The sequence below is a fragment of the Caretta caretta genome, chromosome 3 (genome assembly GCF_965140235.1).
Source record: "Caretta caretta isolate rCarCar2 chromosome 3, rCarCar1.hap1, whole genome shotgun sequence".
In the NCBI taxonomy this organism is placed as follows: Eukaryota; Metazoa; Chordata; order Testudines; family Cheloniidae; genus Caretta; species Caretta caretta.
Genome location: NC_134208.1, coordinates 131,027,142 through 131,043,445, shown reverse-complemented (window position 1 = coordinate 131,043,445; position 16,304 = coordinate 131,027,142). Strand labels below are relative to the sequence as shown.

The 16,304-nt window shown below is 42.9% G+C and overlaps 1 protein-coding gene across 1 annotated transcript in view; it reads right to left on the bottom strand.

The window, feature by feature from the left end:
• Nucleotides 1-398: 398 nt before the first annotated feature.
• The window catches only part of C3H1orf198 (chromosome 3 C1orf198 homolog), a 31,656-nt gene continuing 15,750 nt past the window's right edge, over nt 399-16,304 (bottom strand). The window contains exons 3-4 of the mRNA XM_048843918.2: nt 6,244-6,786; nt 399-3,054 (exon numbers count right to left, since the gene is read on the bottom strand). Coding sequence (XP_048699875.1) covers nt 2,998-3,054; nt 6,244-6,786 — 600 coding nt within the window. The 3' untranslated portion in view covers nt 399-2,997. The remainder of the gene's footprint in view (nt 3,055-6,243; nt 6,787-16,304) is intronic.

The window sequence follows — 16,304 nt, the reverse complement described above, 5'->3', positions numbered from 1 at the left end:
GCTGCATAAGTATCAAATTCTAATCTTTTCATTAGTATTTCAGTCCACATTATAATTAAACTAGATGGTGGTCTGTACTAAGCTCTGAATTTAATTCTCTTCCTTCCTCATCCTACTGGATAACATCACAGCTGTTCCTAAAATGAGATCATTCTAAAGTTAAAAATAAAAAACTTTACTGCTTTTTCTAATTTTTTATTACATTTCTGTAGTATTAAATACATACAATGATCAGAAAGATGGCAGGATAAAATACCTATATTTTGAAAGTTCAGAATTGTTCAAGTCAAGTCATCTTCCCCCTACAATACAATATATGGTTACTAAATATAGTCTACAACTCTGCTGGAGGGGAGGTAAGGAGCCAGCAAGGTACAGTAAAATAAGCAATAAAAACATTGTTTAAAGTGGATTTATTAAAGGTTTATTAATAGAAAATGTGACCAAGTACAATTTTTCTGTAAGAATTTTTAATAAAAAAAACATATCAAAGAAAGGGAGGAGCACTAACTCTCATCAGAGCACAGCAAGGAAAAACCTATTGTGATGAGCAAATTTTTTGCAGCATGTTCTACCAGCTAGTCCCAAAGTGTACAATATGCACTACACCAAAGGAGGAAGGAAAGAAAGAGCACAGATCAAAGCAGATTATACATTTTTAGTCTTTTTAGCAGAGATGTATAAGAATGCTCCTCCCAACATTGTGGAAAATTTCTTAAGGAGCTACAACTATTGAAGTAAAGTTAAAGTTTATGCCTCCTGCTTGGATTTAAAGCATTTATTGTGTAGCCAAATATTCCAACGAATAGAAAGCACTTAGACCTGAAGTTCTATTAGTACCTGTGAAATGCATGTTAGTGTCATTCATCAGTTTAAAAATTTTTTCCAAGGACTTAGTCTACAACAAAAAAAAGTACAAATCTGCACCATTTACTACATCGGTAGAATTTGTGCTCAAGTTATAATTTTAATGCCAGATGAGTGTAACGGCTCCAACAAGAGTCATTTAGAAACATTAAACTGAACAGCAAAAGTTGTAAATATCCAGGCTCATAGAAATCTGGCAAAAATAAAAGGAGCAAACTTCTCAAGTTTTCTCCTGAACTGCAGAGTACTAATACAAGACCCATTTTATAGCTTTTTTTGGGGGTGGGGGTGGGGGGGAAAGGGGTACATATCAAGGAGGAATGAAAGAAAGAAAATTCTAAAATATTATAAGGCTATGCTACTAAATACACTTAACCTAAGTATGTGTGGCAATTTAGCATTTAAACAAACTTGAATGAGGTTTCAGCTTAAGTTCATTTTATTACTAGAAGTGGGTATTTTTGTTTTGAACGAGGCTAGATTTTGAAATTAGTATTCCATTAGGCTCTACTGAATATCTTTTTACTGCTGTTGATACCAGCCTATGTCTGTCTACAAAGCAAGCAATACAGGACTGCATCAATCTGTAGACTAAAAAAAATTCCAACTCTTCCAGTACCTAAACAGACTTAGATCATATAGGACAACATTCCCCAGAAAGAACCAGCACATTTCACAGTGTAACTGCCACTGTTAAAGATTACAAACTGTCAAATGTCATCCCAAGGGAGACCTAGAGGAATTATAATCTAGCTGGTAGAGACTACCCATCAATTGGCCTTCATATAGCTTTGGCATGGACTCTAAATAAAATGAGTCACGTTTTGCCAGCTATCGCAAACAAACATTCTGGGAACCACTTACTGAGGTAAAAGTGAAAGGTCATAAGCCTTCGGCATCAAAGAGACCATTCACTGGTTGTGCGTAAGGGGAATTAAGGCTTCAAGGCAAGGTAAACACAGTTGGAGTCAGTGTGTAAATCATGCTGCATTTCAGAGATGGCAGTTCAAATGACAGCTATAGTCTCAGTTTTCTATACTGAACACCAGCTAAGGATCATTCAAAAACAGAATGGGAAACCAGCTTTCCAAGTGCCCCATCTCCCCCCCACCCCAATTCTATTTCTATCTTAGGAGCAAACATCATCTGAGTGTTGGACATCACGGAGAACGTATCCACAAGGGAAAAGAGCACCAGAAACAAGATTGATTTGTCCTCCAGAGGAATGCCTGTTTTAAAAGGGTACAAACAGCCTTATTGCTCTGCTTTGCCACAAATTATATCAGTTTACTGTAACAAACTTAGGTGGTAGTCTCTACTCCTGGAGATACTGGTGTTTTATTCCAGCATTTCTGCTAGCAGTTATGTACCGTACCAAGGGAAGCAGTGGCCTTTGTAGGTTTGCATTTCCCTGAAGATTGTTTTTTTTTTACTTTATAACCCAAAACAAGCAATATTCCCTTATGTTTTACAAATATTTCCCCCAAAACAGACTTTATTCCACTTCTTGAGTACAGCTGCACTGCTACTTTAGACCAATTCTTGTGGCAAAACCCTTGCCCCCTCTCAAAAACTAGTGGTAGAGAAATTACTGACAAACTAAATATACAAAGTTAATACAATTTTTAATATGCTTATTTTTCCATGCCTTTTTTCATTATACAGTTACCTGAAGGAGGCATGACTGTTGTTTTGGTAGCTTATTTAGAGTAATACCACATTTTGATTTTTGTAGTGACCTATGGAATTGTTTGAGCCATGCTGGCTAGGTTGCTACTGAAAATAGAAACCTGTTCTTCATAGATTCACTTTTTAAATATAGAGGTTTTGATTAGGGGTTTGGGTTTTTTTGGTCCTTAATACATAAATTGGTAGAAAATTATTCCCCCCAATACAATAACTATTTAACTTGTAACAGACATTAAAAAAATCCAAAATGAGAGCACACTTCTATCACTGGATCATTTTAAAATACAAAATTGCATCTGGTCTTATAAAAATGTTTATACAAAGCCAACACTGAGTTTGAAACTTTTTATTAAAAAACACAGATGCTAGTAACTTAATATATAAAGAGAAAGATGCCCCTTTTTCTTTCCAAAAATTGCTCTGAACTATTTTGGAGTATCTTTACCAGTTGTCTAGAAAATCAAAGCCAGTCTTCAAGATAACATTGCTTGTATTAATCTGTAAGAGAAACACAAAATTTAGATAATTTTAGCATTTTCTTTAAATCAACAGGATCAAATGAACTGACTGGCCCTTAGATCTAAAAGAGTGTAAATAAAATTTTTAAAGCCCATAAATTAAGGCAGAGAGTCTACCACCATTTAACTTTCTTCCCCTGTACTCCTGCATGCTTGAAAAGCATCTGCACTGGAAAATACTAGACATATGTAACCCACATATGATTGAGGAGCAAAAAGGTGTTTCCAATTATCAGAGTAATACTGTGTGTTCTACTGGTCAAAGGATTTCTTTATTCCTTCTTGCTAACTCACATTATGATTATTTTTCAGGACGGGGGGAGGGGAGGGACATACATAACTCATCAACTGTACATTCTGATTCAAACAGATTACTTATTATGTAAGAACAACATTATCTACCCACATGCTTCCAAGTTCAGAAGGTCACTACTAAGAAATTTAATTGAAATCTTACACACTTTCATACCGCTGGAGTATGCCATCATAAAATGAATTTAGGGTTTATGAAAGTCAATTACCCTGAAGATGTCATCTTTTTACAAAACAGGTGCAACACAAGATTCCCCACACTGACTTCCCTGTTGACGCACTGAAATTTTGACCAAGAAGAATCACTTTGGGGTCAAGACAATCATATTTGAACCAATTAGAAAAAAATACATTAAAATTCAACACAAGTTACTATGACAGGGTATATTACTGGCCATTAATACACACTTCCGCCAGTATTTATTTGCAGGGAGAAGCCAAGAAACTCCCCCACCCCCCTTTTCAAAAAAAGAAATAGCTTCCTAAACATTTTTCTTAAGTTTTGACAGTTTGATAAATATTGAGCACGGTGTGCAACTTTGACTTCAGTGGCCTCACATCAGCTCCCTACAAATTTCACAAATAAAATGGCTTATCTCTGATCTGTTGTAAGGAATGAGACTGTAAACCAAGTACCTTAACTACTTGAGGTATATAGTGATACACCACAAACAAACACTAGAATGTATTAGTGCATAGCCCCTTGAGGCAAGCTGTAGCAAGCAATGAAATAAGCAGTTAAGACATTCATTACCACATTTACACTCCAGTTTGCCTTCTCAACCTCATGTAAGTCTCCTCTGCCACCCATAGCATACACATCTTTGGGATTACAGACCGATGGTGGATGGCCATCTGGAAGAGCAGGGGATGGGGATGAGGTGGACTTAGGCCATGTGCAAGGTCTCAGAACTCAGTGTCTCTGCACCAACAGTGCCATGAAGAGCCCTTAATGCAGACACCTCAGCAGAGACACTTGGCTTTTCCAACACTGCTGCCTTTGTGCACCCAGGAGAAAAGGCAGCAGTGTCAGAGGAGCTCCTCCAATACCTTGATGCAGACACAATAGGCTCCTCTCTCAAACCAGCTTCTGAGCACAGCCCTGGTTCCCATCACCCAAGCATTTGCCCATGAGCTTCTTCTCTCCCAGCCTCCCTGCATGCCTCCCCCATGACCTCTTAAAACGCCATCTCTTCCCCAGAGCATACCCCCATAACTCCTGTTTGCCCAGCCTGCCTCCCTGGCTCTCCAGGGTCATATGCAGAGCACAGCAAGTGAGTCACATTTGGCAAATAGACCCCCACAAAAATTCATGAATTTCCCCATCTCGTTTTTCAGACTTGCTGTAAGTCAGTGAGCCAGGCCGGTTGCATCAAAAAACTGTAGTAGCTGACAGACCTGAGCAGTTATCTAATTTTGGCTCTCCAAAATAGCTGTTTAAATGTAAAGCTTCAAAAGTGGCCTACATCTGAGCTATTATCAGAATGCAAGGTTATGAAGTTTGGAGTTTGTGGGAACTGTGGTTGTTTTAGCCAAAAAAAAAAAAAAAAAAAACCCTAAACAAACAAGAGAAAACAGGGTGAAATTTCAAGAAGTGAGGGTTTTTACACAGAAAATTCAATTGTCTTCTAAAAAGTTAGTGTGTCAAATTAAGAGTCTACTACAGTCAATTATAAACGCAAAATGGCAGTTTTAATCCTGCTTTAAGTGCAAATCTCAATGCAACCTTAATTACTGAATTGTTACTAATACTTCCTTAGTGTGGTTTTTAAAGAAAACTTTTCAGTGCCAAAATAATTTGCTACAGTATTTGTTATATAAAATTTTGTATGTAATATTTATCTGAGGGCCTTCTGCCTTAAAGGATTCAAAATCCATTACAATGGTGGTTGAAGTGATTCCTGTACAGTGGAACTTGTATATATGTTCATAAAGTAACTACCTCCAGGAGACACCACCACACGCTACACAAGCAGGAAGAGGTAACAGTGAAAAAGGGGAGGCCTTTCCTAGTATTTGGTTTTTAAACTACATATTTCTTTCCTTCCTCTCCCCATTACTTAGGTTGGATGCTGACCAAAATCATATCCTGTTGTGCCTTTCCTTTTCTCAGATGAGCAGCTGCTTTTCCAATAGTTCCTATCAGGCAGCTGAGTTGCTTTCAAGATGGCTTTTGAGTTGAAAAGGCTGTTATGACCTTGCTCTACTCCTGCTTTAGCCTTTTCAACAGAACACATTTGAAAGCAGCCCCACTGGGGAAGTGACTGCTGGGCAGCACCAAGAGGGGGAAAGCTTTAAAAACAAATCTAGCTGCTTCAACTCATCTCTCGATTATGCTGCCTTTCGTTTAGAGAACTTCCCTTGTTCACCCAAGTACCTCTAATTTCTAGTTTCAATTGGAAAAGCTTTAAACTACAGGAGTATCAAATGAGCGTGAGACTTGCTATTCCAAGTGAAAAATAACCCTAAATGTTCCTTAGTTTCAACTGAGTATGGTATACTCTCATTTACTGTCCTAACTGTTGTGTAGTTTGTCTTTAATCAGCTGCTGTGTTCAAATCAGAAAGGATTGCCATTTCAGAGGTGAATTGGTTTTGAGTGTTTACTGGATAAGAGGCTTTATGTAACTATACGATATTACGTATTCTATATTAAAAATACACATTCCAGAAATAGACAAATTAGTGCATTTGGTTGAATGGATTTCTTCAATCTGCAGCATAAAAAAAAAAAAAGACAACAAGCTTAGCTAGCGTTTAGTGCTCCACAGAATCCCTAATCTTCTTGAGTGACCTCGTTGGACTTGTGTTACATACTCTCAAAAATTAAAGACAATGGATTAAACAGTGGTCCTTACCTGTCCAAATGTCTGTGGGTCTGAAAGCATCGTTCCACTGGCATCTTCATTTTTTGATCCTGCAGATGCAAGTTGCTCCGGTTGTTCAGGAAGAAAGATGTCATCTAGAGTGCTAGTGGAGGGCTGACTGGGTCGAGGTTTCTCCCATTCTAGGGATGTGGCAGGAAGGCTTGGGGTGACAAACTTTTCTTGTTTAGCTATACTGGACTTCTCAGCTTTAGTTGTCTCTTTTGGAGCAGACTCTTGCCTGTAATATGCTGGAAGGGACTTCTCTCCTTTCTCCATGGATTTGATCTGGCTGGGGGTCAACGACTGGAACTCAGACTGTTCGCCTTCAACCTTTGAGCGCTCTGCATGTATCTTCCAGAAAGATGACTCTTCTTCCTTCCTTGCTGACATTAGCCCATCGGAGCTAGGTACCTTATTACCCTGAGAAGATTTGGGGGCCTGGACACTGGGAGCTGCTTTGACTAGTTGCCTCTGTTCATTTTGTGAACCTTGTTCTTGTATAGACAGAGATGCAACACTGAATTCCATCTGACTCTGTAGGGATTAAAGGGAAAAAAGCAATGTATTTCAAATCTCTTCACAAAGGCAAAAATAATTACATTATGATTGAGATCAAAGGTGTGTAATTGGTGATTTAAGTTACTACAAGGATGGTGCGTATACGTTAACATTTGCACCTATGCCAAAGGGCTTTTAGGATAGGACCAACCAAGAGAAAGGCAGTTTTCTTCCAAGCTTCTACACCCTGAACTACTGAATGAAGAATCTGACAGAATTAAGTCTTATAACTCCTTTGCAGACCACACACTAGAGGAGAGGTAATCACATATATTTGAGCAATCTGATTCTGTCCAACAATAGACAGTGGCTAATGGATATGTTTAGAAAGGCATAGGAAGTACCTTTAATAGGACTTCTAAGGTGAGAAACTTTATAATGTGTATCAGGCAAACAAGTTTCCATTACCTTCTTTGAAGGTCCAATAATGGGTTAGACATTACAACTTCATCTAATTCAGAAACAGTGGGACATATTTATTTAACTATACATGCTAATTAATTAGTAACAGGCATTCTATCAGTTCATTATCTGTTTTTAAAATTAAGAGCAACAGCTTTAAAAAAAAACAACAAATGTACACTTTTTTCAGAGTTACAACATTTTGTAACTTTGTGGTTATATTGTTTTGTACTACTACCCTCAGTGTAATTAATTCCCAAGAGATCTCATAGAATCATAGAATATCAGGGTTGGAAGGGACCCCAGAAGGTCATCTAGTCCAACCCCCTGCTCGAAGCAGGACCAATTCCCAGTTAAATCATCCCAGCCAGGGCTTTGTCAAGCCTGACCTTAAAAACCTCTAAGGAAGGAGATTCTACCACCTCCCTAGGTAACGCATTCCAGTGTTTCACCACCCTCTTAGTGAAAAAGTTTTTCCTAATATCCAATCTAAACCTCCCCCACTGCAACTTGAGACCATTACTCCTCGTTCTGTCATCTGCTACCATTGAGAACAGTCTAGAGCCATCCTCTTTGGAACCCCCTTTCAGGTAGTTGAAAGCAGCTATCAAATCCCCCCTCATTCTTCTCTTCTGCAGGCTAAACAATCCCAGCTCCCTCAGCCTCTCCTCATAAGTCATGTGTTCTAGACCCCTAATCATTTTTGTTGCCCTTCGCTGGACTCTCTCCAATTTATCCACATCCTTCTTGTAGTGTGGGGCCCAAAACTGGACACAGTACTCCAGATGAGGCCTCACCAATGTCGAATAGAGGGGAACGATCACGTCCCTCGATCTGCTCGCTATGCCCCTACTTATACATCCCAAAATGCCATTGGCCTTCTTGGCAACAAGGGCACATATCATTGTATCAATGGATAAAGAAAACACAGCTATAGTTGTTGTGACCAGTGATCTTTCAAAAATAGTGTAAAGATTGTCAGTAGTGATTTGACTTTGAAAAGCAACAACCGCATTAGTTACTTTACTTACGAGTAGTTTGTTATTACTATAATATGTTGCTGGTACCCTGACAGTACTCCAGAGGGCACAAATAATTTGAGACAGACAATTTATATTTTGTAGAAAGCTGGTTTTACAAAACTTACACATTAAAATGTTTTCATGTCATGTTTCAGTGAACATGTTTTTACTTAAATATTTCTTTGCAGTGCTATGATCCAGAACACAATAGTACTGTAATGAGTGTCAGAAAGGGAAGCAAGTCTAGTTACATTTTCCAAATGCAAACAGTAAACAAACAGCAAAAACGGTGAAAAGTAAATTAGATTTATAAAATCATTACAAACCTAACACTACATGGTCTTAAGGGGAAATGTAAGGAGTTTTGTAAAATGAGTTTTTAGAAGAGCCCTCTTCCAACACGAACCTTCTGTGACAAATCTGCTAAGCATTAGACTAAGATTTCTACCAACCCCTGCCCCACTGCACATTTGCTGCCTTCTGGCCAGATAGGTAGAGAAAGCAGATTCAGAAACTCCATGAAAAGACCATGAACCAGGAAGTGACTGGACATTTTTGGGAAGCAGCAGCAGCATGGCTATCCATGAGCTGCAGGGAACAGACATACAGGGTGAAACTCAGAGGGAACTACAGCCAGAGTAAGGCCTGGTCTACACAACAAAGACAGGCTGACATAGTCACTTTGCACTGATCTAGTTGTGCATGGGTCTGCGTTCAAATTTGTCTCCTACCATTGTCAGTGCCCAGTTATGGCAATGTAGTAACATCACCTCCCCAAACAATGTTGAGTCATGCTTGGCAAAGTGCAGGGATAGACACTGCGTGACCTGTATTGACCCTAACACCCTCCAGCAACTGTCCCATAATGCCCAACATTGAACACTCTGGTCACAATTGTGACCTCCACTGCCCAGGGTGTCACAGAGATGGGAAGGCCCACTCCTCTGCTTTAAAAACCCTACAAATTTTTGAAATGCCCTTCCCTGACTGGTGAGCACGCTTAGTAGCTCTTCATTGTTGCATGCAATTGCCCAACCTACCATGCTGCATACATGCTCTTGCTGCAGTAGAAAGGAGAGATATTGGATCTCTTGGGCCTGTGAGGAGAAGAGGTTGTACAGGCACAGCCACGGAGCAGCTGTAGAAATGGGAATGTCTATGAGCAGACTGTGTGGGGGACGCAGGCAAACGGGCATGACAGGGACCAGCAGCAGTGCCAAGTAAAAGCAAAGGAACTACAACAGGCATACCAGAAGGCCAGGGAGGCCAACATTCAATTTGACGCCAAGTTGCAGACCTGAAGATTCTACAATGAGCTGCATGCCATACTTGGCAGACACCCCAACCAGCACCCTACAGACCAATGGGGATACCTTGGTGGAGCTTGAAATATTCTGCCATGAATAGTGAGGCAGTGGTGGACGAGGATGGGTGACATGTGACCGGGGGAAAGAGGAGTCTAGCTATGCTGCGAGCCAGGATCTGTTCCAGACTCCACAGCAGTCCAGTCAGTCCCAAAAGCTGAGCACGAGCAAGCCCGATGCACAGGAAGGAACTTCAGAGAGCGTGTGAATACATTTCCCATTACAATGTTTAGATGTACAGATGGTGCCAGACCCCAACACAGCAGGACACAGGTAGCAACTTTTCATTAATTTACTTGTACTAGAAGAGGTAGAGTTGGTATCTGCTTTTCATTCCCCTGTAGAGTTAGGGAGGGGGGCCGTGCAGAGTAGTTTGTTTATGTACACAGCGATGTCCCTTGAATCCTCTTGAGAGATCTTGATGAAATTTTCATGGAGGAACTCTGCAATCATGGTTTCTAGGGGTGAAAGCCTTTTTTCTTCCTCCATGGTAGGACACTTCCCCATGCCAGTCAGCGATAACTGCAATGGTGCCTGACGAAGCTAATGGACTAGCAGCATACGGGCCAGAGTGGCTTCAGGATGCCACAAGCAGCTGTGCTCTGTGTCTTTGTTACTTAAAATCAGCACTGCCTGTGGAAAACAGTGCCAATATTCAGAGCCACTGCCCTGTACTTGTACCCCATGGAAGTAGGGGCTGAAATTTGACTCTTTCATGCAGTTGAACAATCCCTCCCCCCCGCCCTGCCCCCAAATACCTCCTGCTAGGCCATATTCACTACGGCTAGGACTGGAGAGCTGCACTGTGCACAGGTGCTCCAAAGTTGAAATGTCAGAAAGCATGTCTTGTTTAAAACCTCAGGGGAGCAAGGCAAGGGAGTTCCGAATCTTAACTTTTGCTTTCCGTTGTGACTATAAATATGATACCTCTGTGTGTTTTATCTGTAGCTGCCACTGCTGTGGCTTTCTGGGGTTCCCCCTCCTCACATGCAGAACACCTGAGCCAGATAAGGAGAAGGATGAGGACATGGGAGGATATGTTCAGTGCAAGCCAGTGCTGCATCAGACAGTGAGCAGATTCACCTGGAGAGTGAATACTACGGACAGTATGGAGAAGGAAAAAGAGTGGAAAAGAGAGAGGCCAAGGAGGCCTTGAAAGAAAAGGAAAGGGAAACGTAAATGAAGCTTCTCCAGCAGCACAGATGCTACAGACTCTTGCTGATCTATAGGTTTAACAATCACGGGCTCACCTCCCTTTGCAGTCAACGGAGAGCTCAATTTTACCATTCCCTATACACCCAACATACCATGTGGCATCAGGGCAGCATGCCTATCCCTACCACGCCACATTCAGGACAGTAAGGATACAACCACATCTTCACTTACACTGACCTGTGAAAGCCACACTTGCTGTATCTGCAGCCAAAATGAACGGAAATGGACATGAATGTTCTTTCCCCTTAAATTCCGTTCATTAATTTATTTCTGAGTTTTTATTGTTTATTGCACTGGTTTTGGTACACAATTCATCTTTATTACTTCAAAACATATGTGCAGAATGCCTAGCGCTACTGAAAGTGTCACTGATCCTATGAGTTCTGTGGGCAAACAGTGTAATCATCATAGATGTACAGCAAGCACTGAAAAATTAATAGGTGCATTGATAGTGTTATATTCATAGATGTGCACCAAGCACCACACAATTCCTAAAAGCCCCCAAAACTTTTGGGCACATAGAACACAGTCCATCACACCATATCACTGTTTCTGATTGTTAAAGTTCTCTTTTAAGGCCTCCCTCAGCCACATAGCTCCATGTTGAGCCCTTCTAATCGCCCTTGTGTCTGGCTTTTTGAACTCAGACAGCCATTTGACCTCTGCCTTACACTCTGACAGCAGCTTTTCCTCCTTTGATGTAGGATACAGCAGGTAGCTATAACCACTGGGGTATTTTTCTCACTGAGATCCAATCTTGTAAGTAAACAACACCAGCTTCCCTTCAATCTAATCTACCAAAAGTGTATTCAACTGTTATTCTGCAGCTGCTGAGCTGGTAGTTGAATCTTTCCTTGGTGCTGTCAAAGTGGCAAGCATACAGCTTCATGAGCCAGGTGAGCAAGGGGTATCCTAGGTGCCCCAGGATCATTACTGGCATTTCAACATCCCCAACAGTAATCCACCAGTTGGGAAAGTAAGTCACTGCTTGCAGCTTTCTAAACAGTCCTGTGTTCTTAAAGATGGGAGTGTCACACAGCCAACACTGATGCTGGTGAAGTGTCCCCAGTGAGCCACACTTGCATAACCACAGAAAAGTAGCCCTTTTTGTTGATGTACTGTGGCAAGATGGGCTGGTGTCAAAATAAGAATATTTGTAACTGACAGGTTCAGTCACAGAGATCCTCTTGAGACTGTCACCTGGCATGCTGAAATTACCCCCAAGTCCGTTTTCCCTGCCAGCTTGGGACTTCCAGAACCCTGCCTTGTTGAGCCAGACACGCTAGCCTGCTGCAATACAGACCCAGGGTCTGGGCCACACCCCCAAAGCTGCAGGCTTTAAATGAAAACAGCTCTGCAGGTGACCTGACTCCAGCACCCAGAAACCCAGCTCTCAATGGGATCCAAACCCCAAATAAATCTGTTTTACTCCGTCTAATCCTTATACAGGGTAAACTCATAAATTATCCACCCTCTATAACACTGATAGAGAGATATGCACAGCTGTTTGCTCCCCAGGTATTAATCATTTATTCTGGGTTCATTAATAAACAAAAGTGATTTTATTAAGTGTAAGAAGTAGGATTCAAGTGGTTGCAAGTAATAAGGCATCTACTGCTCCACTGCAGTTGCTGAAAATCCATCCAGCATGTCCTGCACATTGCTGAGAGTCACAGTCCTGCATAGCAGGAGACAGTTAAGGCTCTGCACAATTGCATGACAATGGACTACACAATGGATTTTCCAACTCCAAAATGATTTCCCACTGACAGGTAGCAATCCAACACTGCAAGTTCCCCAGAGTAATCACCCCCCACTCTTCAACCCTCCGTGCAGCTCTCATTCTCGTTTTCCCTGCCCTGGGCAGCTGGGGTGAGCTAAGTGCACAGATCCAGGAACGTGGCCTTGCGCATCCAAAAGCTCTAGAGCTGCTGCTCTTCATCTCAACCATGCATTACAGTCGATCCCACCAGTCAGTGCTTCTTTCTTAGGCCCAGAAGTGATGCTCCATCATCTGCAGCTGCTCCGTGAACACTGACAACCACTTCGAACTGGTTCTCACTATGTTCCACAGCAATATGTCCTCCACAAAATTGTCCTGTGGCTCTTCCTACGGCTTTGCAAAGACTGGAGGATTGTGTGTCCTGTGTTTGCAACACTCATGACAACAGTGCAGAGTTGTGCGGGCTCAATGCTTCTGTCAGAGATGGCAGACAGGAAACAGTGCCATGCAGGTTTGTGGGATTTTAAAAAAAGACAAAAATTACGGGGTGGAAACTGTTACGTGCTAGGAAGTTGTCCCCTTGCTCCCAGTCATACCTGCATGACTCGTTTCTGCCCCACCACACATTGCCAACATTTCCCAAAATACAGTGTGCTTGATGATGGCGAGTTGCACACTGATGGTACATCGCACTGTGCATCAACACAAGCACTGCCGGTGAATACACACAGCACCCACACAGCCTGCCAAGAATTCACATGCATGAGTGATATACTAACTGCAGTGCTTACTGCGATCCATCAGGGCTAGTGCCTACAAGGTACAAGAGTAGCAGCTGAAGTGCCTTCAGCCCTTTACACCTGGCACACTACTGATAACCTAAAGCAGAGATGGGCAAACTATGGCCCGTGGGCCATATCTGGCTCACGGGATCATCCTGCCTGGCCCCTGAGCTCCCAGCCCTTCCCCTGCAGCCTCAGCTCACCGTACCGTCAGCGCTCTGGGTGGCAGGCTGCAAGCTCCTGCCAGGCAGCATGGCTGTGAGAGCCGACGGCCTGCCCAGGTGCTCGAGACTGCCTGGCAGCGTGGGGAGTGGGGGGGTTGGATAAGGGGAAGGGAGTCCTAGGGGGCAGGGGTGTGGATAGGGATCAGAGCAGTCAGGGGACAGGCAGTAGGGGGGGGTTGGATGGGGAGGGTTCTGGGGGGGGTCGGTTAGGGGACAAGGAGAAGGGGGAGTTGAGGGGGTTCTGAGGGGGGCAGTCAGGAGGTGGGAAGTGGCAGTGGCCGGATAGGGGGCAGTGGCCAGGCTGTTTGGGGACGCACAGCCTTCCCTACCCAGCCCTCCATACAGTTTCGGAACCCTGATGTGGCCCTCAGGCCAAAAAGTTTGCCCACTCCTGACCTAAAGGTTTGGTGTACCACAGCACTGAGCAGCTATTTCAATTAAATTTAACTAAAAATAGTTAAAGCTCACTAAAGATTATATGCATTAACATTATTCCCATTTCACTTTACTTGTCAGTCCATCTTTTTAAATACATGAGATGGTGTCCTCGGGCACAAATATAATCCCATAAGATCTCATTTTCACTGGAAATGTGTTGGGACCCAATTTTGCACTCCTTGTACACACGAAACTTTCCTGGAGTTCCAAGGGAGACTTGATCTTGCATTTCTTGCACACCCAACTCCTATTTTTCAGATATATGTAAAATTAGAAGTGTGAATCTTAACTTTGGAGCTAATTGTCATAGTGCACATTTTGCCTTGCACTGGTCAGCAGTCTGCTACACAACTGATTCATGGATTAGCATCTGAACTCTCCAGAGAATTGGATTAATTTAGTGGCTTTACACATCCTACATAATTTATATGCAGGAGAGCAACACGTAACTGATAGCCTGAGTCTTGTAGTTCCACGATTAATGTATGGAGTGATCTGTGGCACATCAGTGTGTTATTAGTAAAAGATTTCCCTCCATTACTAGTAAAGGTAAAAGCTGCAGAAGCAGATTGTTACTGCTATAGCACTGAGGATATTCACCTTGTGTGCCACTACAAAGACACTTAGGAATACTGTCCTGGAGAGATTTTACAATCCTGAATCCCAGGTTCATGCTTTATGATTTTGTTTTGTATAGTAATAATTTGTTTCCACCACATACTCTTGTTTCTAGTTAACTCTCCATTCTTTCTTAATTAAACCTACTTTTGTTTTGCCATAAGTACTCACAAGTGCTGTGAGACTTTACAGGAGTGGTGATTTAAGGTAAAACTAGTAAACTGAGGTACACTGCACTGAGGGCAGAGGATCTGCAATTTCAGTGAGTAACCTGTGTCAGGAGTTGGATATCACAGGGGACCAATTCAATGAGACTCGGGGACCGGGTTGCACCTATTGTAAAGCTGCAAGGTGAAGACAGGGCTGGCATAGCCCAGAGGAGAGCACTTGAATGGCTATAAGGATGGTGGTGTTAGGGAGCTGATTCACAGGCAAGACCCCCTCATGCTGGAGGCAGGAAGTAACAACATGACACACAGTCCTGCATACCCCAAGAACTGTCACACTCTTCTTCTTTCAAGTTTCAGGAGATCAGGTTTCTGGTTCAAAACCCATCACTTTGAAAACCAGAACAAAGGTTATAGAAGGATAAAAAAACAAAAAACAAGACTATTTTCCAACTATGCATTTTGCAATTTAGCCATCTCTGAACACTGAGTCAGAGGCATCAACTAAACTGGTGGCCAGGATAATCTAGCCCTGCCAATCCTGTAATGCAAACATCATGACTAGGGCCCTACCAAATTCAGGGTCCATTTTGGTCAATTTCATGGTCATGGGATTTTAAAAACTAATAAATTTCACTGTTTCAGATATTTCAATCTTAAATTCCATAGTACTGTAACCATGGGGGTCCTGACCCAAAGTGGGGTTGGGCGGGGGTCGCAAGGCTATTGTAAGGGGGCTGTGGTACTGCCACCCTTACTTCTGTGCTGCTGGTGGTGGCAGAGCTGCCTTCAGAGCTGGGATCCCAGCTAGCAGTCGAGGGAGGTTCCCAGAAATGGGTCTGAACCAGCCTCGGGAGCAGCCCGTGCAGAGGAAGAGGAAGTCCTGTCCCTCCCCATCCCATCTGGGACTAGCAGCTGGAGCCCGGCACGCAGTAGGAGCCACCAGCTGGGGCGCCCTTAGCCCTGCCCCTCCTCGGCTCCAGACCCAGCGCTTGGTAATTAAAGGGGACTTGGGCTGGTTGTGTGTGTGTGTGTGTGTGTGTGTGAGATTGACCACAGCATCACACTGACCATGGGGCACTGGCGGTCGCCCACTTGCCAGGCCATCCCTGCCCTCCCCCATCCCATGCCACCCTCACTTCTGTGCTGCTCCTGGCAGCAATGCTGCCTTCAGGGCTGGACTTCTCACCAGCAGCCACTGCTCTCCAGCTGCCCAACTCTGTAAAATCTGGTCTTGGGGGAGATCAGATTTTTACGGTCCATGACGCATTCTTCACAGCTGTGAATCTGGTAGGGCTCTAATCATGACTAAGGCTAATATTTAGTGATTGGGGGTTTTTTTGGTAAAAGTCATGGACAGGTCACGGGCAATAAATAAAAATTCACAGCCCATGACTTTTACCAAAAACACCAGTGACTAAAACTCTACCTCTGGGGTCCCGTTGCTCAGGGGGACCCCTACTGGGGGGCCCCTTCTCCAGTGCTGGGGGTTGACTGCCCCCTGGCTGGTGCTCCCAGGGACCGCTCTCCGGACAGCCT